The sequence below is a fragment of the Hydra viridissima genome, unplaced genomic scaffold (genome assembly GCF_058129835.1).
Source record: "Hydra viridissima isolate aposymbiotic clone 2 unplaced genomic scaffold, HvirCarnegie_v1 scaffold_4, whole genome shotgun sequence".
Taxonomy (NCBI): domain Eukaryota; kingdom Metazoa; phylum Cnidaria; class Hydrozoa; order Anthoathecata; family Hydridae; genus Hydra; species Hydra viridissima.
The window spans coordinates 12,876,194-12,901,003 of NW_028324303.1; the positions used below are offsets into that span (position 1 = coordinate 12,876,194).

The window sequence follows — 24,810 nt, forward strand, 5'->3', positions numbered from 1 at the left end:
TTTTGAAGATACGTTGACTATGGTTAACGTTCCTTCAAAAAATATATTCATTACTTAGAAATAATATTTCGTTAAAAATACTAAGATTTTCAAAGATTTTTCTGAGAGTTTGTTCCTATTTTTCTCAGCTTTTGTTCAAATCTTTCGTAAACATTTTCAACAGATTGGCTCACCACTGGTGAGCCAATCTGTTGAAAATATTTGTTAATAAAGTGATTACAAACTCTTACTGGTGAGTCACCAATAGAATTTGTAATCACTTTATAAACAAATGCAGTTCAATCGACTCAATAACTAATTTTAAGGATGACCATTTATTTAGGACTTTACAAAAAGGCTCGAACACAGCTATTATTTCACTTAATTGCGAACATGATGCTAAATCGACGAAAGACCCATAAAAATGTAAGTGGATGAAGTTTTAATTTCATTTGATTCTCTGTATTTTTAAATTACTTTCTCACGCATATTTGTTTTATGATTACGCGTAATACTCTTAATTTCTGATATAAATAGTTGTAAAGGTATTGCTTTGAAGTTATACGTAAAACAGGTTCAATTTTTTATTTCTCGTGTTAAGCTTGGCTAGAAAGCTTTAAGAATTCACTAGAAAGCTTATATAAGGTTCGTTCGGCTAAGTTTGTTTCATAGGTTACTAAGAATAAGTAGTTTTTCCTTCTGTTACTATGGATTCTACGAAGGTAAGGGTTTACAAGAAACAAATATGCATAAGTTATAAATATAAAATAAGTAAGAAGTAAATATTCATAAGTTTTTGGCTTCTCAGATTTCCGACACTTTTTTTCTAAAAATCCTGCAAAGTTTAATGTATTAATGCTAATTAGCATGACGATCGTAACGTTTATAATTACACAACTTTACTTGAATTGCAACTCGTTTTAAGAGAATCCATTGACTTTAGATACAAAGGCACTTTCTGGGTATATATATATATATTTATATATATACCCAGAATAAATATATATTTATATGTATATGTATAAATATATATTTAAATTTTTCTTTGGGTATGGAATCAGCCACACTGTCAATAAGTCATCCGGTCTTTTTTGAATGAAAATATCTTTCTTACTGGGTTATTTCATTCAAGCCACTAATCCAGAGGGTATTGTAATAATTCTCAAGGGTGCCAAACACTAAGGGACTCCAAAGCTTTAAAAATCAAAATTTTAAAATATCACAATAAACTGTATGAATATGATAATAAAGCCATTTTTGACATTCAAAAAATAATTAGTGTAAAGGTAAGTTAATTACTGTATTCTATATTCAGGCGAATATAGAATAGATATAGGGGGTAATATAGAATACGATCAACATTCAATAAAACAACCAAGTAAGGTCTTTAACAACAAAAAGCCACAAAAGTAAAGATTTTTTTAGCATCAGCACACAATTATTTTTATTCAATTACAATTCATGTGTTCAAGGCTCACATCTTAGGCACTGATCCAAAAGTTTACCTTAGAATTTTTTTTTTTTTTTTTGCAGATCGCTAAATCACAAAAGATAATTACTTATAGGAAAAACGAAATATGTAAATCAAAAACAAGTCGAAAATTCGGAAAATACGGAAATCAAAAACAAGACGATAACCAAAATATGGAAGACTAAATCATCGTCAAATAAGAAAATCAGAATGAAAACAATAAATTTAAAGGGTGAAATTTTTTTTTTTAAAAAAAAAAAAGTTTTTTTAATTCATGATCTTTGATGAGTAAACAAAACAAGAATTTCAAATGCAAAAACTAAAAAACTTAGATATAAATTTATCTTTATGATAAGAACTTTACACTCATTTAGTATGTATATGTATATTATTAGTCAATGCATTTAGCTGAGCTAATTCTTGTTATTAATCGGGTTACTTTCTTATTTATATTTATATTACATAATATTTGAGATACAAAATAAAAATGCAATATTTTCGTTTCAGTTTTCACTTCCTTTAACTTTCGTGTTTATTGCTTCATATTTTGTATTTTTGTTTTTCTATATTTGCCTTAATGGCTCGGTTAAAGTTTATAAGGAAGAGTAATTAATAAATCAGTTAATGATTTTTAAAAATAAAATTGACATAAATAATATACATTTTATAAATAAATAATACTCTCCCTCGCCTTGTTCTCTACATGACTTCTTGTTGTTTGAGGTTATCATAGTGATGTTACGGTTGTCTTGAACTTTAAAAGCTCTTTTTAGCTGCCGAAACGAATCTTTTTTTCTTCATATTAATGATGATATTACGATCAATTGCACTGGTAGTCTTGAGTTCCAATCAGATCACTGTGGTAAAAGGAGTTCTAGTTTCTTTTTGGATCTGACGGTGTGATTTTCCTTGACTTTTCAATTCAACTATGAGGCTTCGTTAATGGAAAGACAAATGTTGTTTTCTAGATGCCATTTTGCTGAAAAACTATATTTTATTTTATTTTAAGGACGAAAATGTGCCCATCATCTGTTTTTTTAATTTTACTTACCAGTTTGATCATTTAATTCGCTCGATTTACGCAATTTAATGACCTTCTTTTGTTCGAGTACAAGAACTTTTTTTGCTCTTAATTTTATGCATCATTTGATCTATTGTCTCAAATTCAATAGGTTCGACGAGCACTTTTTTTTTACCTAAAGACAAATTCCTTTAAAACATTTTTTTTTGGGTTAGAAACTAAGCAAATGAGCTAGTACTAGAAAGTCTCTTACTTTAAGGGTAATTTTTTACAACTCTATTACTAAAAGTTTCTTAAGAATTAAAGTTTCTTAAGTATCAAAAAGAGAGAAAAAGTAAATAAAATACATTTTGAAAAACATGTCAACAAGTACGATAAATTTTTTTACTGTCAACTAAAATTTATTTGAATTCCATTAATACCATTCAACGTTATACAATCCTCAGGTTTGTCCCTAAACCAAACACAAATTAGGGAATATTCCTCGAACTCTTAACAAAATAAGATTCTTATCGAAAAATAACTCAGTACTAATAGTTTCTTAAGATTTTGTGGCTTCTACTACGAATTTCTTATAAATAAGTTTCTTATAAAAAAAAAAAAAAAAAAAAAAAAAAAAAAAAAAGGCGTGTACTTGAATAGATATCAAGAAAGAAATTCAAATATTTTTATCAACGTATCAACGTATTAAAATTCTTTGAGTACAAAAGCAAGGTAAATAAGAAGAGTAAAAATCATGACGAGTTGAAAAAAACTTTTAAATAGCAACAGTCTTGTATAAACTTCAAAGCAATTTTTGTGAAAATTAGTATTTTGGCGAAAATTAGTGTTATTTTTGCTACGAAATTGGCATTTTTATCAAAATAAAGGGACACCAGCTATTTACTCAAAGTTATATCAAAATGGTGGTAAACCTTATTTCATAGGTTTGACTAATATTTGTTTCTTCAAAAACATTTTCGGTTCAGCAAGAAAATCGATTTGGAACATTTTTTGCTTTACGTTTGTAAAAAAAGCTGCAAAAACTTTCGGTGTTATTTTCTATAATTGACACTAAAAGAGTGCATTAAGTTAAGAGTAAGCAAAAGCTTTATTTAGATTTGAAATCCATAATTTAATGAATTAGCTTTTTTTTTTTTAAATGAATTATTAATTTTTTTTTTTTTTACCGTTTTAAAAGCATAAAATTTTTTTGCCGTTTCTGATTCGTCGTGTGACGTAAAGGAAGAAACTAACAAAAGTGCGCATGTGCAAAATGAGAATCCCAAACTGTCGTTTTCACATTCTGCATACTTTGGGGATTTTTGATAAGAAAAAAAGTAATAACGTTTTATCCAAAAGTTAAAATTTCTAAAAATATTAGAGAGCCTCATGAACGAAGAGTACTGGAAAGTCTTCGCACGTTCTTATCACATCAGCCTCTGTCGTCACTTTGTTTTTAATTTTCAAAATTGAACGAAACTGGACGGCCTGGTTTCGTGCATGTAAACAGAAACAAAATTCGAAAAGTCCCCCATAAACATATACACAAGAGTGTAGGTTCGATCATAATAGAAACACATTTTTTCTAACATTTATCAAGTCATTTATCAATAATCAGATATGAAATACTGCATCTCGACATTTTTTTAGACTTCAAATTTTTTTTTATTTATATCGCGTTTCGCGTTTTTATTGTGTACATTCTACATATTTGGTTTTTACCTGAAATCTGCTGCGACCACCCGGGGTAATAAACTGGCAATGCTGTTTTTAACAGACCGTAGAAAATGCTTCACACCTCTTGAAACAATAAAACTAAGATGCAAGTCTTCGACACTGTTTTCACTATTCCCATCCGACGACGACATCGACGAGAAGAAGAAAAGAAAATTAAACGCACAAAACAACCGAAATGGTATCGTTTTTGTTAAAATCCATTCTTAGGCTGATAAAATCATTTTCAAGCTAATAAACTTTTGTATCAAGGAAATTGGTTATTTGCATATTTTTCCTTTTTAATAAGACCGTTTACCATCTTTTCATCCAGAAAAAAAGTTGTAACTTTTTTTTTTGGACTTTAATTTCTGGTCAAACATATCAGGAGGAAGTACATATTTCAAGGGGAAGGATGCAACTTTTGCAACTTTCTAAAAAGAAAACTTTTTTTCTCAGTTAAAGCTTTTTTTTTTTTCGGGGGGGGGGGAGGGGTGGGTAGCGACATTTTGCGGAATCCCCAGACTAAAGTACTTGTACTTTTTTAATTAAAACTTCAAACATCCACATCGATATTTAGCATGAAATCTAGGAGGTTGAATTTTAAAATTTTTCATTAATAAAATTTGTTTCTTAAAAACCTGTCTTTTAAGGTTTTACCCCCTGGAACATAAATTTTTCAAAACGAAATTCCAACATCCCTTTTATAAAAGCATTATTGATTGCTATATAAATTTATTTTGAAGATAATTTAACTCAATTTTAATCAATATGAGCACCTTATCTTCAGTGTTGACTTTGTGAAACAACCCCCTGGTTCGATTTAATAAAATTTCTGATTTTTTTTTTTTAATAAATTTAGTTCAAATATTTTTCACTCATCCATGAAAATTTCGTTGTCTAAAACGAATTATATAACATATGTTAAACAACAAAAAAAACGTTGTTGTATTCTGGATTACAGTATATGACCACCTTAAGTCCAAACCAGCGATAAGAGGATTACGGTAAAGTGTTTAATTCAAAATAGGACTTAAAAGGAACAACCATAACTATTTGAAAAGCAACGAATCAAAGCTTAAAACAAAAGAACTATTAACAGGAGAGTATTACGTAACTTTAGAGCAACGTTCAAATCTAGTTTAACGTCATAGGAAGGTTGAAGAAAACTGAATCTTTTTTAAACTGCTCGACCACTTATTGAAAGTTGTTATCCAAGTTGATTTGTGGGTTATTAAATACTGTGGTGTGACCTAAAAAGTCCTATGCTTTAAGAAAAACCTAATTTAATAAATGAGAAATTTCGTATATATAAGATAAATATTTCAAGAAAAAAATTTAGTCATTTTAACTAATTAGATATCTAGTAAAATTAACTAAGTTATTTTCCCCAAATGTTTCTTTTATATATACGAAATTTGTCATTTCTTAAATTAGGACTTTTATAACATACTTTGTTTGGTCACACCGCGGTAACTAATTGTAAAAAAAGTTCTATATTTCAAAAAATTCTTCCGCTAAATCTTCTTTGTACGCGCAATGATGACAGAATTCCATAACTTTTAAGTGTAAAAAGTGACTTAGTTTTTAGTTTAAAGGATAACTGTCTTTAGGCTAACTGAATAAAACTTTAGAGAAAAAAAAATTGTTTTTAGAATCTTATGTTTGCTTCTTCATTTCTAATGTATTACATTTATATTTGTTATACCGATATTGTTTTTAATAGACATCATTTTTATACACATTCATAAAACACTTTATTTATTTGTAATTGTTTACAGAAATTTTAGCACATGGTTACTTTTAAGTTCATGTAAAAGCAAATCTAGTTTTTTGCTGCATGGTGTTAAGCAAATTTTTATGAGGTTTAGCGGACCCAGTTTTAACTTTTAACAGCTCATTCTTGCAGAAGCTCAAATTTTTTTTTAGACCGGAGAATAGTCTGAACTGATGTGCTTTTTACACATTGCTCTCACTATTTCCAAGGTGCAAAGCAATAAAATGAAAACAAATTGTTAGCGCTTTGATTTATAACTGATCATAAAAACTCACAAGAAACTTAATTTTTGATAGCAGTTCATCGAACTGCTTCGCAAGGCGTTTCTAAACAAGCGTAGCGTTGCTCTTTGGGCATATTGCATAACGCGGATCACAGAACTCATTATGCGGTACCTGCTCTTATTCCGAAGCTGGAGAAGACTTAGAACCGCTTTCAAACTGAACGGGTTATCCAATAAACTAAAACTTAAAAAACCTCTGTAATTTATAGATTTTATTCATTTTATAGTGCTTCAATATTTAACTAGTTTAAAAAATTAGAATTGATTTAAAAGGAAGGTTTTTTTTACTAATTTTAACAAGAAAAAAATTTTAAAAAACAGAAATAACCCCCGTCTATTACTATATAGCGCATTACAAGTGCGCAGACGAGCGCAAGGCTAAATGTTTTCTTCGGCCTATTCCGAGGTTTATTTACTATCGAAGCTGATTAGCATTTGTTATTTTAGACGCTTTACATCTAAACAAGTGAGTTTGTTTTCGATATTATTTTGGGCGTTAATAAGCAACATATTTTAGTTTAAAATTTTGACTCGGAATTTTTTTGTTGGTTGATGGCTTCCAATGTTGGTTGTCTAGAATGTTTTTTATTTGACATATTTTGATAACTTATGCATTTGCTTGTTCTTGTTTCAATTAAAAGACTGGATTTACAAAAGTTGGCAGCCATGCTTCAATTTACAGCGGGCAAATCACGCGGAAAAATAAGCAGTAATCAGAAATGGCAATTGCAATGCATTAATACCATCTATAATTGACGTTTTTCAATTTACAGAGCAATTGCTTCTCAACTACATTTAAAGAGCTTTTGTTTTTTTTTTTTATGTTTTTTTAGTTCTTTGTATTTGAATATTTTTTTTAGTGTCACTGAATCCACTTGTAGACCACAAACCACAAATAAAGCACTCTGTTGCGGAGCTAACATCGCCTTTCAACGATGATACCTCAAACAATCAAAATGATGGCAAAACGAGTGTTAAGGAAGAGTTCTCTGAAAATGAATTAAATTGCGATAAAAAGACAGAGCCTGAGAAAATTGCATCTTACACAGAGATGATTGCAAGAGCCATTTTTTCTGGTAAAGGAAACATGTCAACTCTTCAAGATATTTACGAATTTCTGACTGAGAACTTTCCTATTCTTAAAAGTCGAGGTAAATCTTGGAAGAATAGTGTGCGACACACTTTATCGCTCAATGAATGGTTTGTTAAAATTCCACGAACCGATAACGGCAAATCCTGCTATTGGTCAATACATCCTATATATTTAAATCGATTTCGAAAAGGTGATTTTCAGAAGCAGCGTAAATCAGGCATTACTCGACTTCATCAGACTTCTAAACGAACTCATTTCCCTCCTTACTTTTACCCGGAAAGTACTCCTACAGAATACCCTCACATGGTACCAACATTACCATCTCCCTACAGAGAACATTGTCCGTATATAAGCAATCCTAGTCTGCCTAACTTAGCAGCGTTACAATACTATCCCTCAGCAGCGATACCGAATCGATCGCATGCAGAGACTGATTCCCTGCCATATATAAAAATTGATAAGACAGATATAAAACCGTACACTTTAAAATCTCCAAATAGTTACTTTTACCCTTCTTACCAGAAGTATCCCCAAGATCAACTTAGTCCATGCAGTGCACAGAAAATGTACATGGATTCTTTACGTAACAACTCTCCAATGATCCATATGCCACAAACCTTTTCGCCATCCTATGGGAATACTTATTCTGGGGAAAATAACTGCAAAGGTGCAGTAGAAACACGCAATATGTATTTTCCAACTGACTATCGCTCATGTCACGTGAGTGACTTTCCGTATACACCGTATACCCCTTATTAGAAAAGATGTTAAAAAAAGCTGTTTAGACGGTCTTTTCAATTTCTCGGAAAATTTTTGTTTTCATTAATTAATCTTTACTCTCTCTATATTAATTTACATGATTTTAAATATTTTTTTATTTTCGCATAGTAAATGTAATCTAATAAAATAGGAATTTACTCTGCGTAAAAAAATTATCCGTTTTAATCTCTAAAATTATTAACAAATTCAAATTGTCAGAAAATAAATTTCTGGGTAAAATTTAATTACTCATCAAATAAAATACGCAAATTCAGCTTACAACATTTATTCTCAATAAACGCGTATTTAGTTTAAAAACTTCAAACAGAAATTGTGAAACGCGCGTTTTCCTAAACAAAAATGAAAAATATTCAGAAGTTCCGATCGAAACACTCAATTTCTGGTTGACTTATACAGGAAATGAGCAAAGGTTGGGAAATCGCACGATTTTCACAAGATAAAGATAAATCAATTAGCCTCAGTTTTTAAACACATTTAGAAATAAACTGCTTTTTTAAACGACAACCATTTCTTAGTCATTGTGGTGACAGTGGGACAAGCATATGCAATTAACAATGTTTAGATTTTCCCTTGATGTCCGTGAAGGTTCAAGTTAAGACTCGGATACGAAATTTCAAGTCAGACTTCAAATTTGAAATTCGGCTTCAAGATCGATACTAGTTTCAAAACTGAATAAAGTATGGGTTGAAATTTCAAATTCGATCTACGCATTCGGGCCTTAAAGTTGAAGAGTGTGTTCTAGTAATCTTTTTTTTTTTCAAAAAAATTGTATTCAGCAGGTGTTTTTTTGCTAATTGCAATTTGACCGTCAAAATTTTCAAATTAAACCTCGAATAGTAAGAACTTTCATCAAGATTACAGCGGATTACATTTGGTTTGTTATGCTCGATTACAGCAAACTATATTTGGTTGGTTTGCTCGATTATTCAAAATGTTTTTTAAGCTCTTTTCCTAAAACTTTTTTATTGATTATAACAATTAAAAGTAAAAATTATTTTTACTTTCTTCTAAAATTTTAATTTCGATTTTTTACAAAATATTATTTGAATTACGAAAACGAAGCTAATAGGATTTGAGTTTCAAGACTGAGATTCAATAATTCATTACAAATGTGCCCTAAATTTAAGGAAATGACTAAATAAATAATCTATTTTCGTCTCAGCTTTGAATATGAAACTCTTCATAATCGACCATTAAAAGATAGTTGGCCATACAATAGTATATTGCTCGATTAATCTTTTGCTCGGGATACTATTTCATGAATTTTGTCTACAATTATATTTTATCCACATTTTGTTCTTTAACGTTTTTTTCAAACGCTTTGTTTTTTTGTTTTTGTTTCTTTTTGTTGTTGTTATTGTTTTTTTATCATTCCATTATTTTTGTATGTTGGTTTAAAATTTTTTCGTTTCAGTAAAGAGCATTTAATAACAAATTTCCTTTGCAATAACAAATTGATTTTAATAACAAATTTCCTTTGCAATAGAAAGAAAATTTTTGAGTTTTTAAGTAGTTTTACATCTTCCTTTTCATTCCATCTACGATATTTCTCCACGTCTTAAGCATGGGACTTTCACTCCATCTACGATATTTCTCCACGTCTTAAGCATGGGACTTTTTCACAAAAAAAAAAAAAAAAGTTTAATTAAAGCTATAAGCGTTAGTATAATAGTAATTACCTTTAGTTAAACGTGACGATTCTGATTGGTTCCCAGAATACAGCTCCTCTTTTTGAAAACTGTATATCTTCTCGTAAATCGATAGAAAGGGTAAAAAAAAATTTTAAAAAAATGTATCTAACAAAGTTAAAGATTTTTTGACAAAGTTGGACGATGTTCGAAATCGAATTCAATGCCTGATGATGGTGAAATAAAAATTTTTTCAACTTCGTTTCCACTTCGATGAAGTTAACGGTGGATTCCGGTCGGTAAAAGTTAAAAATCCTTCGAACTTTGTAAACTTCCCTTCGTACCGCTTCGTTTATTATCAATTTTTGACATGATCGAGCTTTTTCTCCTATCCATACCACATCTAGCTATTCAGCAACTTTTGTTGCTGCTTTAACTTGTATTCTGCAGCAATTTCTTTGCTGCCTCAACTTCTGTTCTTCAGCAACTTCTATTGCTGCTTTAACTTTCGTTCTGCTTCATCTTCTGTTCTGCTTCAAATTCTATTATTTTTTGTTTTTGAAAGCTTAGATATCCATTTTAACTTAGCTTGGCTGTTGTGTTTACACCCCACTCTATATTTTTTGGAACACAGTTTTACACAGGATTACATAAAACTGTGAAACTCCCTTTTCAAGGTGTGTGTCGTAAATTTGATAGCTTGTTTATGTTGTAACTTCTTTTAAATTTCTTTTACATTTATATAATTAAATTACATAGTTCTTCAAGATAAAAGTTAGTAGCGGAATTGAAGTTGAAGCAGTTAAAAACAAAATGAACAAATTAAACACGATAAAAATGAATGCGTCAAAATATTTTTGTGTGAAAAACAAACTATGGAACGGCTTCATTGCGAAAATTTCAAAGCGAAGAAGAATGGTACCTAAAGGAAAATAAAGATGAAAGAAAAATGACGTAAATCTCTTGGAAACGAAAACGAAGCTCCATAGCAATCCATTAACGTTTAAATGAATGGATCCGATGAAACAAAACGTATATTACAAGAAATTTATGGAAAATATATATTGCTTTACTAAGCGTTAATTAAAGGTTTTGAAGCTTTAATGGTTCTATACAACACGCATATACAAAATAAAAGAAGATTATGAGTTACTGGTGATTAATACAAGTTCAACTATTCACCCGACGGTGATTGCAAAAGTAAATGGTAAAAATGCACAGATAATGTTAGATACGAATGCTGGAAGTTCTTACATATGTACGAAGTTGAAGCCCATACGAAAGGAGTGCAAAAGAATTGAACAGCTGTATGGAAGGGTGGGCAAGCGTATGGAAATATAGGGGAAACTTGAGCATAATCGGGTACCTAAGGAAAAGCCATCAAAATTAAAACAATTTTTTTTTAATGACAAAATAAATACAAACTACTATCTGACATATGAAGAAGCCAATAGCATTAAATCAAAAAACCATCTTGCCCCATGCTATAGGCAAAAAAGGGTATACTATCGAACAATGAAATAGGTTGTAAACTTTATTCACTGTTTATGCATAGTTCAATGGTAAAGATGGGTTTTTTTTATCTTTTTCTTCTAAACCAAGACATGAGTAATGTCCCCACCTGTGGCGATCACTACAAGAAACCCAACTTTCAACACTAGTTGAGTAATTTTCCTGACAGTAGGGAGTGTCTTCCGCTGACATTTTCAACATTTTCCTCTTTTTCAATGAAGAAGTGTTTTGTCCATCTCCTTCAGCATTTTCTATTTTTTTTTTTTTTTTTAATGCAAAACCGTTTTTGCTTATCATTTTGAGCCTTTTCCCTTTTTTTGATGCAGTTAGCGCTTTTTTACTCAGGGTTTCTAATAGCGATGTTTTACATGGTGAGGAGGTCCTGGATTGCAGTTTTTCCTCTCTACCTTGATAATCTACTTCAATCCCTGCTTTGGTAATGGGATAGTAAACTTTGGAGATACTTTAAATGATGTGGTATTAGGATTGTTAGTTAAATTCAATACAATCTTCAACATGTCAAAAAACTTAAAGAAAATGCAGCAGTATCTGTTAAAAACTGGAGAGATGTAATGATGTAAGGAATGAACAGATCACTGATTGATTGAGTACCGGAAAAACCTACAAGAGAAATTCTTTATTCAAACCTCATCAACCAATCAACCAAATAATTTGCGAGTGGTTTATTATTGTTCAACTTGAATAGACGCTCAACTCCAAGCATACTTCAGGGTTGAATGAAAGATATCTAGAGTTATGCTTTAGTCAGCACAATCTCCTGATTTAAATCCAATAGAAAATCTTCGGTCTATGTTGAACAGAAAACCGCAGGATCCTAGCTCATCAAATAAGAAAAAACTGTTTAAAGTTCCTCTCGACGGTTGGGAATGCATTGCAATTAACTTGGTAACAATACTTTAATGATAACTAAGGGGCCTTTCCAAATGATGGTTACAATTGGATAATTTTGTTAAGAATATATGCTTTCTTAAAAATATATGTTAAGAATAAAGCTTCGTTATAAAAACAGCTAAAGAACTGTTACTTGGCCGCAAATTTATTTATCTGCCTTTGAAATGTGCAGATTGTCATAAAAAACAAGAGATGGTTATTTAAATGCTAAAACAAATAAAAATGAAACTTTAAAAATATATACAATTCTTATCTTCTATTTTTTTAACATTCTATACATCACCACCATAATTGTCTTACTTTACTTATATTAAATAAGTGAGGTCATTATTTATCTTATATTATTTATGTTAAGCTCTTTCAGCATCAGACCATATAAATATTCTAGCAGCAATATGATCAATATATTAGGCACAATTTTTGAAACAGACATTTTAAAGATTCCCAACGAAATTATGTCGATTCCAACCAGGAAAAAAATAGAAAAACTAGAACGTTCTTCTAACGGAAGTAAATAAAATATTTTTTAATTGATCGAAAAACGTCTTTCTTAAAAAAAGTTAAAATACATTTTCAAAGTATTGACGAAGTATTCATTAAAAACACACAAAATGTAACAATTAAGTAAAAAACACAGCGTTGAAATTCCCCGGATCACTAAACTTTAAGTGATTTAAAGATAAATCCTCACTATAAATATCATGGTTTTGCAACTTAGTAAGTTTTTTGAATTTCAATTGGGATGAAACGTTCTTTTTTTTTCGCACACATTACAGTGGTCAGTTTCACCAAAAAAACGAAAAAGAAAAAAAAGATATGGTGAGGTAAAAAAAATTGATGAGGTAAGACATTTACAATATATGTTTTAGATAATAAACGTAGTATTAAATGCTACTACGAAAAAAAAAAGTAAAATTAAAAAAAAAAAAAAAAAATTAATACAACAAGAAAAAGTTACGTTAATGTAACTTTGTAAATATTGTATTTTGTTTATTGATACAATCATAAAAAATAGTAATTTTAGTATGTAACCTTTTTATGGTTCAGAGTGTCAAAAGTCTAATTTATTGATTTATCAATAAAATTTGTTAAATAAATTTTGTATACAGTATTTAAGTTTTAATACTTTAAACTACTTTAAATTTCGCATTTATAATTTACACTTCGCATATTTTCATAAGTTATACTTTGTATTTTTCTTTAAACCATTTGATAATATCCACCAAATTTTGCTAAATAGTCTTTAAAAAACATTTATTTTAAATACTACAGCAAAAAATACTAACGATTTATCTTCTTTTTTTTTCTTTTTTTTTTAGTTCTACGTTAGATTTAGGAATGCAAGTTACTCAAAGATTCCAGCAGCAGTACAAAAGTCACGAAATTTAACTTTGTAATAATTTTGTAAATCCCATTTCAGCAATAAAAAAACACCACGTTTTCTGTAAAGTATTCTTTTAATTCTGCCATTTCTCAGATTTAAAGTAGTTATAATTAATTTTAGTTTTTTTTTTTTTTTTTTTGGGGGGGGGGGGGTTCTAATCTTGGAAATATCAGTGTTTAAATTTAGTGGGAGACAATTCACCGAGGTATCTTTTTTATGAATATTGACCAAATTTACTATTGTGGGAAGAAATATTTTATGGGTAAGAAATGTTGTGGAATGGATTGTTCACAAAGTTCTGGTTAAAGGCAAAAAAATAATTCCATTCTACATAAAGTTTATCATTGTGTTTATTAATAAGTTATTCCTCTTCCGAACCAATCATTTCGAATAGATTCGAAAAAACTAAGAAAAACTGAATTTCAATAACAAGATAAGGCAATCGAGACAATTAGAGTGTTTCTAAGCTGTTTGTTAAAAAAATTAATTATCATCGGGAAACCGGTTTTTCGTAATGAAAACCTTAAAAGTAGATCATTTGTAAGGCCTCATGTCGATAGGAAGAAAAGGAAAGTATGTATCCTCTGCAAAAACAAATCAAAATTCATCTGCGTCAAAATTTAGTTAGCCTTCAATCAGAATATACAAAATCTCTGCAGTTTTCTCAAATCACCTGTCATTTCATATACACGAATTCAAAGAATATTTCGATATATTATTGTGAAAAACATTTAAAAGCGATTTGGCAGCATAGCATAAAATAATAAAACGCCACATTAGGTGCACATTTTAGTATTATTTTAAGACCATTTTTCTGCATCATGCATACAACCTTAGAAGTTCTTATGATATTTTCTAATGCACGATCAAAACGCTAGAATTGTGACCTCTTTTAATCAGATAACTCGAATACTCTTTGTGTCCAATTAAGCCCGATTATTCTACGCAAAAAATTGCAGCAAAACAAAGAATGCTGAGCTGTATTTTATTTTTAAAAATTCATAAATACTTAACTTCCTACAATTCATTTAGAGTTTATATTGCACCATTATTTAGTGCAGCAGATAAAACCTAATCGTCATCAATGACTATAGGATCTGCACTTTTGGATCTGATATCCGATCTTTTACAAACAATAGCGTCACGCAGCTCTTGCGAACATTTAATTTGGACAAACGGTTTTCGAGCAATTTTTCTTTGAACTTTTGATGGGAGCGAACGTCTAGATTTCCTAATTAAAATAAAATATGCAATTAACTTTTGAAGACACCTTTTTTTTAACTCCCTCAACCTCAAAATATTTGACAGTAAAGAAACTTTCAATTGTAAATGATTTAGCTATTTGTTTAGTGTAAAATATTGAGTTATAAATTTAATACACACAAAATTAGTACATTTAAACATACTTCGAATCTTTAGTTGCGTTGAAAAGAAATTCTTGAGGTGGATCAACGTACTGCATATCAGGATCCCGTCTGTTCTGTATTCCTTTATAAGATTGCTTGCGTGACGTAGCACCAACGGGAAGTCGAGGTTTGTGTGAAACATGAGAACCATTTAAGTCTTTATGTGAGTAACCAGGTGGGCCATGAAAAGGTGGATACTGATTATGTGTAGCAGGTGGCGGCATATCATGATAGTGCTGAAACGAGCGTTTATGAGGATCGGTTTGTGGAATATGAATTTGGGGACCATTCCTTTCATGATGGACAAGAAGGTGATGTTGAAGACTCACTGTAAGAAAAAAAAAATTACATTAGAAATTCAAATTTGGAAAAATCAAGCACAAAAACGCAAAAGCTTCACACTTACTTTGGTTATGAAGAACCTTGCCACAGACTGAACATTCAAAACCTTTCCTTCCTAAAGGGGACGATGCAGGCATTGTTTGCTGACGTTTTGAAGAGGGGTAATCTACAGAACAAAGTGAACATATTAGTAACAAAAATATCGAGCCAGCTACTTTGATAAAAAATTAACCATTTTTACCACTTTGCTCGGTATCAGCTGATCTTTTATGACTGCCAGGCATGATTGGTGTAGGACTTTTCAATGTTTTAGCTTTCAAATTCTGTGTAATAGAAGTGGCTGCGTGCTGGAATGAAGGAGAAGAGACGTTTGCACGAGTTCCAGGTGAGTTACGCTGTTCGGGAGAGGGATCTTTAGTTGAAGAATTTGAATTAAGTTTTAAACTCGATGGTTTTGGCATCTTCTTTACATTCAACACAATTTCATCCAACGGTTTTGGATTGTATTTTTTGACGCATTCAAATATTAATCTAGCATTCTCTGCGTTGATTTTTGAAGCAGCTAAGAATATTTATAGGAGATATAGTTAACTGTACAGATATACAAATTACCTACATAAACATACTCATTCAAACTATGGTAACATAAAGGAGCTTTAATGGTCATCTTAAAAGTTCTTTCAGAGAGCAAAAAGTCCATTTTTTTGTTAAATTTACCATTAAGGAAATAAAAGCAGATTTTTTTAAAAAACTTATTAACCTGTTATAAAAAATCCGAAGCAACTAGTTTTTTTAAAAAAAATCTAATTATAAAATATCTCAAAAAATCTTTTTGACAGTATTTTTTCATAGAAAAAGTTTGGGATGTTTTTATATCATTTTTAGTTGCTGTAAGCAAAAGTTTTATTAATTGCTAAATAAAACTTTTGCACACTTCTCTGGAATCTAATTTAAATTAAATTTAAACTTGCTAAGCAAAATCAGTTCGAGGCTTGTTCACAGAAATTAATGTTTTGTTTGCTGGTCCATCTTCCAAATAAATTGACACATCATTTTGTTGCACACTTAAATTTTTTTTTGGAATTGAAAGTTTAGAACTTGTATTTAGCACTACACAAAAAGGTTTCTACATGCTTACTTTATTCCTTATTTATCATGTGGTCTATTTGATTAAGTGTAAAACAATAAGGATTGAACAAAATCTTTTCATAAATGAAGCAAAATACAAATTTCATTAAGATGGTATTAAACTTTATTCATATATTTAAAGAAAAATAAAAAAAGATCCTGATTAAAAATGTTGTAAACAAAGTTTCTACCCATTAGGATTTTAAATTATGCACAATATTTATATTAGTATTTATATTATTATAAGTTTTGAAATTATTAAAACTATACTTTTTTAGATATGAAAACTTACTGATACATGATGCTTTAAGAGTGGGGTGGGAACTTAAACTATTGCTGAATCTACTTAGCACTTGAAACAAGTTTGGGTTCAAAATAAAAACCATCCAAATAACTATCATATAGCATTGATGCATGACAAACGATGAAGAATAATTTTGATACTTTTCTGAGATAAAATTGCAAAATAATCCAGAACTTAAAATTTTAAATCTAAATATTAACTTTATTTCGGAAAAAAGTTTTTAAATTGTTTTTTTAGAAATTCTTAGGCTTTTTTAGTCCTTTTTTTAAAATTCATATAGTTTCTTTAAAAAATAGACTTGCTTCGAATCATTTATAAGAAATCAATAAGAGCACATAAAAATACTAGTGTTTAGGGGTTCTCCTGACTCTTTCCAATTTACCAAATAACATCTTCCAAAATGTAGAAAAATTTTTTGCCTCTTAAGAAATTCTTAAGGGTCAAAGAGCTGAGAATCATTTAAATTTGAATATCTCTGAAACATATAAAGAGTAATAATCCATTATTAGTAAATAGACATAAGAAATATACCTTCCTCTTTAATTTCAATGAAATCTATCATATCAGTTGGTGTCCTTGCAAAATGCTGCAAGCGTAATTTGTCTTTGCACAAGTATCTTGCTACTTTCATGAATGGTGTTGAAGTCATTACAAATGGAGTTTTTACTTTCATTTTACTATCCAAAGGAAATATGCAATGAGATTTTGCTAAATGCCGTGTAAGATGGGCCTTTAATGTAAATGTCTAAATAAAAAAATTAATTTGCTTGCAAAACTATCACCCATGTTTAATTTATTTTTTATCAGTGTTTTTACAAATGTCATTGGGTCATTGGTGTTTTATAGATATTTACTTAACTTACTGAATTTAACTCTCAGGTTACTGAGTATTTATTTGAGTGAAGCTAATCAAAACAAGTTCTATTTTTTACATAATATTAGTAATATTCAGTTTTTAACTATTTTTAATGGTTACTATTGTTTTTGAATTTAATATCTAAATGAATGTTAATATTTTCATTTTGAATTTTTAAATATTTTTGAATCTTTAAAAGTAGTAAATTCTCTTATTTCATACAAAAAAAAAAAAAAAAAAAAAAAAAAAAAAAGATTTATGAATATAGAAAAAAAAATTTCATTAATATTTTTATATCACATATCTAAAAATAGATTGTGACTGTTTAAGTGAATCAAAATTTAAATAAAGTTACCTTTCCACAACCATCTTCCGTACAATCATACCCACGGTGTGTAGTCATGTGACTTGATAAACGCTCAGCACGATTAAACTTCTTGTTGCAGATTCGACATTTATACATTGCTTCACTATTCTCACTGGATGCCTCAGCTGTGAAAAAAAAATTTCAATACTTCAAGCTTCTTTACTCATCAATTTTTTGGTTAGTAAAATTTTCAACAATAAAAAACTTTTCGCATTAAAAAATACAAAAATTTTTACTGTTTAATATAAACATAGTTTCAATATCTAATTTTCGTAACTTGTAAAACATACATGATTTAGTTGATTTCTTTAAACCACCACATTTCTTCCAGTATACCCAGCATTCTTTGCACAAGTAGAGCTTACATTGTGAAGAAGACTGGCCCCATGGATACCACAAAACGGATTCTTTACCTGGCAGAAAGTCTCAGGTTTTTATTTTCAAAATATCAAAAACAATAAATTTTATATTTAAAAATATTTTTTTATTTGAAAGTTATTTACAAAATCTTAATGCTGCTGTGTATTTTTTGTAACATAAGTATTGAATATTTTTCTTGAAAATTTGTCACAAGAGAGAGAGAAAAAAGAAATTTCTAATCACTTACTAAAACAACTTTCACACATGTAATTTGCTGTCACTAAAGCTCCAACAGAATTAACTTGATACTGTGATGAAGCTTGTATTGCTAATGTCAGATTAATAGCAGTATTGCTACTTGGTATAAATATCTGAGTTACTTTACTGTCACCCTCTTGAGCTTTTAAACGCTTCTGCTGGACATATTTATCGGTAGTTTTCCACATGTAGTAATATTCAACTATGTTTGAAATACTTTTCCAAGGCAACTGAAATTAAAGTAACATGAAATGGAGACATCAAAAATGTTATATTCAGTTTGAACTTATTATGTCTAAATAACACATAATCTCACATATTCTTGTTGAATTTCTATGAACTCTTTGCCATGTTTTCTTATACCTTCTTCAAATAAAGCAGCTTCCCCTGATAGAAACAGAACCTCAAATAAGGCAACTTCTTACAATAGAAACAGAATGACAAACAAGCTCTCTTACAAAAATTTCAAAAAATTTTTATATAAATAAGAGGATTTTATTTATCATTATCATTTTACATTTGCATTTTGAAATTCGTTTAAACACACATTTAAATTTGTTTAAACACTGATATTTTTTTAGAATTAAATAAATTCTACTGAGTGAGAGTAACCTGCAGACCATTCCTCCATTTCGTCTCTACATAAAATGGGTCCACCATCAGGTATTAATGCAGATACAGCTTTTCCGATATCATAATCATTTTTATGAAGCATCAATAATGCACTGAACTAAAAACATAAAATATTAAAACATTAAACCTTATAAAAATTTTGATTTCGGGGAACAATTCATAATATTGATACCATGATACTAAATAACTTCTCCAGATAAAATTTTCAATGAGGAAAAAAACTTATGTAAGCTCAATATTTTCTGAAAAGTAAATAAATATAGCACATTGATGTCTAAAATATCATAAAAGAAGAGATTGTGTTTTTTAAAAATGTAAAAAATAATATAACATAAAACAGTATATCTAATACAAATAAAGAGTTGCTGTTTAGGTAGAAAACATGCATATAATCAAATTTTACACTAACAAGTAATGATAGAATGAGCTTTACACGCAATCAAACTGACAATATTTCTTAAGTTTTGCAAACTTTTACATCAATACCATTTTCAAAAAATATATAAAAAATATTACTTTAATTTAAAACAAACCATATTAGATTTATAAAACCTTTTTAAATATAAGACATAAAATTCCTAAAAACTTATTCAAATTGTAACACTTACAAGTGTTATATCTCTGGAGGCAGCTGCAGCAGTTAGGTGAAGGCTAGGCTCCTTTACTGAACTACCTGAATCTAGAGCCCTAGCAAATGTTCCAATTGATCTGGAGTTTAAAAGCAAAAGTTTTTGTTACTTTCCTTTTTTTTTAACTCTTAAGTAAAATAAAAAAATTTTGTAATTAAGATAAATATAATACTTTCAACTATTTTGTATGTAATATACCAAGATTTATATCAAGTGTTTTTGACACAATTTGGGGTTAAGATATTTGGTATATAATGCAATAATAAAAAGTTTTAAGAACATGACTATTATAAAAACAAACCTTGCAACAACCAAGTACTGATCAATTTGTTTGTCAGTTAGTAAATTATCAGGATTCCATTGCATTGTTTCAAGCTCTGTTAAGTCTCGATCATCTTCAAATGATGGCTTTATATCAGCATCTTTGTACACATTGTCATTTATATCTAAATAAAAAAAACCTTATAATTCAAAAATGAAAAACCTAAAATTTTTTGTAAATTTTTTTGTAATTTTATTTTTGCACTAAAAATTCAAGTCGTGTTTTGTTTTGAAATGAAATGTGAGGCAATTATCCGGGTGTCTGAAAAATTGATGTTCGATTTATTTTTATTTATATTTCTATTTTTTTAATTAAATTTATTTTTTTTTTTTTACTTTTTTTTTTACAATTTTTTTACAAATTATTTTTTTTAAAAAATAAATTTTGTCGAATCTCTTTATAAAAATTTGTCGAAAATTTTTTACCTTGTGATTATTAACACATAAAAATTTAGGATATGGTTAAAGATAAGCGTGAAATATCAAAAAATATAACTGTGTGAAAATTATGTTTTTTGACATTTCATCTTAAATTCAAATTGAAACTTTTAAATTTGAATTTCTTTTTTAGTGCAATAAACAAAGAATAAAATCCCTGATTTTAATCTTTAAAATGTTTCATTTTTAAAATTAAAAAAATTATTAAAACAATCTCCAAGAAACAAATACATTTTTAAGTCGACATACAAGTGCTGCAATCTTTCCGTCCGATTTTACGTATCCCCAAACACAGCCATTTAAAAAAATATAAGATCTATAGATATTTATTGAGCAGCAATCTAAAAGTCTGACTTTATTGAACTTAACCCCCAGGCGAAAGTTATCAAAAGAACCGTCTTCCAAACATGATTATCAACTTCTAAAAAGTACTTCCCATTTTCGCTTGTTTTTAATTTAACTTGTGAATCAAGAAAATCAAACATCCAAGGCATGTCCACCCTGATCTAGGACTTTAAAGATTTTGTGATAAGGTGACAAAATGCTTTGCTGACAAGATTTTTGAAGATTATTCAAGATCACTGTTGTAATAAATTCGCAAGATTATAAATATTAAAACTTTTTATATAAAATATGCACTATGATTACAATTTATGCTTAATATAGCATTGGGTTAAAAAACACGATTTATCTGCTCGTACCATACATCAAAGAAATACATTATATACTAGATATAGACAAACACTGCAACTATATAAATTTTTTAAACTTTTAATCTATCTTAAGCAAAACTTTCAGAACAAAAACTTTTTTACTCTTTTGATAAGTATTAAAATTTTTAAGAAAAATAACATTTTGTTTATAAATTTTTCATATTGAAATATTTAAGATTTTTCATAGAAAGCTTTCTTTAATGCAAACACTACCAGTGTTTTATGATATAACATAATCCAAGTGATTTTTTAAGATTAAAACCCCCATACTTTTGTAAAACTACATAATATAAAATGCAAAAGTTCAAACAACTGCTTTTTCTTAAACTTTTTAAGGAAAGATTTTGTTAAATTTTTTTAAACTTTATATTTTAAAAAATATACATAAATAAATTTTGAAAACTTTTAGTACAAAATAAAGGCAAAAAAAAAAAATTACTTTTATTCATCACAGGAAAATTAGCAAATGAATCTGCCTGATACTCTTCACCAACACCAATTTCACCTCGATCTGCTAACAAAGTTTTTTGTTGCGGGTCATATACAAGTAAATAATAAAACCAATCATCTTCGCACAAATAATCGATCAGTTTTTCTACCTCTGAGTATAAAGTCACAGAGCATTTGCCTCTAATAAAAGAAGAAAAAAATTAATAAGCAATCAAAGCTATACTTGTTATCAGTTAGAAAAGAGTTAAGAGCACCATGACTTTGAATGTAAGGTTCATATTTTTCAGCCAAGCTACTGAGTAAATAAAGCTTTTATTTAAAATATTTAATTTTTTTTGGTTCATTAATATCAGAGAACCAATGAAGTATAATTTAAAAACTAAAACAGTAAATAATTGATTTCAGGCAACACATAATTACCTAATTGTATTTGCATTTATGATCTCTAATTGGCGTGAAAGGAAAACCTCCCTATGCTTTAGTTGATGCTGTTGCTCATCTGATAGATTATCTGTTCCCACATCAATTTCATTTTCCTCTTCAGCAGACACTTAAAATGAAATAAAGGATTGGTTTTCATTTGTTATTAGATTAAACTGTGTATATCAAAGTTAATCACCAATATTAGACTATGTACATACAGGCATGTTTATCAGCCTGGGTAGCTAAAGCATTTGACAAATCCCTCCTACGATAAAAGCAGGATACTTTAGCCTCTACTTGCCCATTTGTTGTCTAAAACAGAATCACATTTAAAATTAATAAAAAGGTACAAACTTGTATCTAAACAAAAAGTAAACGTAAATAAACAAATCTGCATGACAATCAAAATTATCTAAAATAATTTTATGACTTCAATTGGGGCCTTTTGATGCAAATTCTCTTAAAACCAATATGAATTTCTGAAAATTAAAATTTAAAAAAAAAAAATTTTTTGTGAAGCCCATTTTATTGTTAAGTTTAAATAATATTGAATTTTTTTCTTCATAATAAAATATTGAGATTTATCATTGTTTAGCCTCTCTGTAGGTAACAATTTTTTTATAGTAAAAATAAGCAGAATAAATATAGCTGAAAACCAATGCTTGAAGAAGAAACTACAACCTTTACAAATTAAAAAACATTTAACATGAATAAGATTATTTATGAAACTGAAACTATATCATAACAAGAATACCTTTGTTAATTCTTCTATTCTACGTATTTGATATGGAAGGCTTGGTTGGGTTTCCACAAACACATAGTCTATATTTAATTATATATTTAAGAAAGAGAAGATCTTCACACCTTAAACAAGTTTTGCAAGCTTTCACAAATGATCTGTGACAAATTTCAGTTTTAAAGTTTGTTGTAGGATAAATAAAATACATAAGATAAATAAAATTGCACAATTATATTAAGGATATACTTAAAATTGCACAATTTAAGTTGTTTAGATTTCAGTGATTATTTTTACTTGAACTAAATGGCACTTTTATATAAAATTCCTTTTTTTTTTTTTATTGAAAATATGAAAATATAAGAAAAAATATAAATTTTTTAGGTAAGATATCACAAATCCAAAGATGAATAAATTAGAACAAAGAAAAAAATATTGAGGTATACTGAATAAGAAGCAGCTATTCAGAATTTGCTGCTTATAACAAAATTATTTGTTTTAGCATTTTTCAAACAAATCTAAACTTTCTAATTGTCATATATGTAATGCAACATATTTATTTCCACTCTATATATTTTGTAAATTTGTTGTACAAAATAAAGAAATATTATACAGGTGCAAATGCTTTTAATAAAATAAAATAACTCTTCCTAGGTTAAATTAAAACAAGCTTTTGATGCTTTTTTTTTTTTTTTAATGAGTTTAATATAGTATTGTTAGTATATATTTGTTTAAATACTTAAACTTACAAGTTACCAGCTTTTAAAATTGTTTCAAATAGCTAAACATATCTAGGTATCCTATTTATCATATAAAAGGCCTATAAAAGATATCTATGGTATCCTATTAACTAGCTAAAGGGCCTATTTTTGTTTTCGTTTTTTTATTAATTATTTTATAAGGGTCTAATACACAATTAACATTAAATTACTATTTTACAAAAGTTTTGCTACGCTTGAGGCTTCTCTTTAGTTAAAATACAGTAAAACAGCAAAACTACTCACCTCCTACACGATAGATGTTAGAAGCTGGAAGAATTTTTGACATTTGTGTGGTATTTTCATATTGTTTCCCGCTTATGGACATTCTTTTCAGCACGTGTACATGAAACTTCTTTAACAACTTGAGTTTTCCAAATACTCCTTGTTAAAAGAAACATGAGTGACGAGAATGCATTATCCTTTAAACTTTGTATAATCACAACATCTTTCACAACAAAAGCAGGCAAGTGTTCTGTTTGTGTTCTAAGAATGAATAACTCTGACGTCACGTCTCCCGCGAAGGTGTCCTTTTTATTTATCAACCAAATTTATTTGATAATAAGAAAAAGTATTTCGCATAAAACACTATTTGGATTAACAAAAAGAGTACCTACTCATCATTATAATTCAGATTACATAAATATTATAAGTTTCTACGGTGCTCTTAAAAAAAAGAACACTTTTAATCAAGTGCAGCGAAAAATAGCGTTCTGACGTAAAAAAAAAAAAAAGGTTTTGCAACCTCATCTTCAGTAGTGAGTTGAGGTCGTCAAAAAAGATGCTGAGTGTTATTTATTCATTCCATTCATTTTCAGTTATCTCACTGACTGCAACTTATGACTAGTCGTTCTAAGCAAGTGTGGTCAGTGAGATAACAAACTTTAATTTAATGAGCAAATGGTGATGTTTTGTGCAAACCTAACGTCTTACGTTGACAAAAGCAGATGATTTTTATTTTCATACCAAAAACTAAACGTAAATAATGTAAACAGATACGGCAAGACAGAGGGGTTTAACTTTTAAAAATGATTATGACAAGTAACTTTTTTTAATTAAAAAGTTTTATATTTTTTTAAATATAAAAGTATTTTTTGATTAAAAAAGTATGACGACAGTAACTTTTTGTTATTAAAGATTTCTTAAGAAAAGT

General features: G+C 28.7%; 2 protein-coding genes across 4 annotated transcripts; one reads left to right on the forward strand and one right to left on the reverse strand.

The window, feature by feature from the left end:
- Window positions 1–4,054: 4,054 nt before the first annotated feature.
- LOC145183058 (uncharacterized) lies at window positions 4,055–8,103 on the forward strand. 3 transcript variants are annotated; one of them, XM_090085641.1, is made up of 2 exons: window positions 4,055–4,368; window positions 7,087–8,103. In XM_090085641.1, exons 1-2 carry the CDS (start codon window positions 4,215–4,217, stop codon window positions 8,076–8,078), a joined length of 1,146 nt encoding a protein of 381 aa, XP_089941767.1. In that variant the 5' UTR covers window positions 4,055–4,214; the 3' UTR covers window positions 8,079–8,103. The 3 variants fall into 3 exon arrangements, with proteins under 3 accessions (XP_089941767.1, XP_079914509.2, XP_089941768.1); XM_080058383.2 differs by lacking the exon at window positions 4,055–4,368 and adding an exon at window positions 4,729–6,692; XM_090085642.1 differs by lacking the exon at window positions 4,055–4,368 and adding an exon at window positions 6,705–6,935.
- A 6,403-nt stretch (window positions 8,104–14,506) lies between these two features.
- On the reverse strand, window positions 14,507–24,143 carry LOC145182575 (metastasis-associated protein MTA3-like). Its single transcript, XM_080057755.2, has 17 exons — window positions 23,904–24,143; window positions 22,918–22,985; window positions 22,382–22,475; window positions 22,161–22,290; window positions 21,730–21,920; window positions 20,120–20,264; window positions 19,798–19,897; window positions 19,169–19,286; window positions 18,873–18,943; window positions 18,546–18,786; window positions 18,229–18,351; window positions 17,927–18,063; window positions 17,247–17,460; window positions 15,525–15,845; window positions 15,348–15,449; window positions 14,942–15,269; window positions 14,507–14,766 (listed from the first exon to the last, which is right to left on the reverse strand). Exons 1-17 carry the CDS (start codon window positions 23,983–23,985, stop codon window positions 14,607–14,609), a joined length of 2,625 nt encoding a protein of 874 aa, XP_079913881.2. The 5' UTR covers window positions 23,986–24,143; the 3' UTR covers window positions 14,507–14,606.
- Window positions 24,144–24,810: the final 667 nt, after the last annotated feature.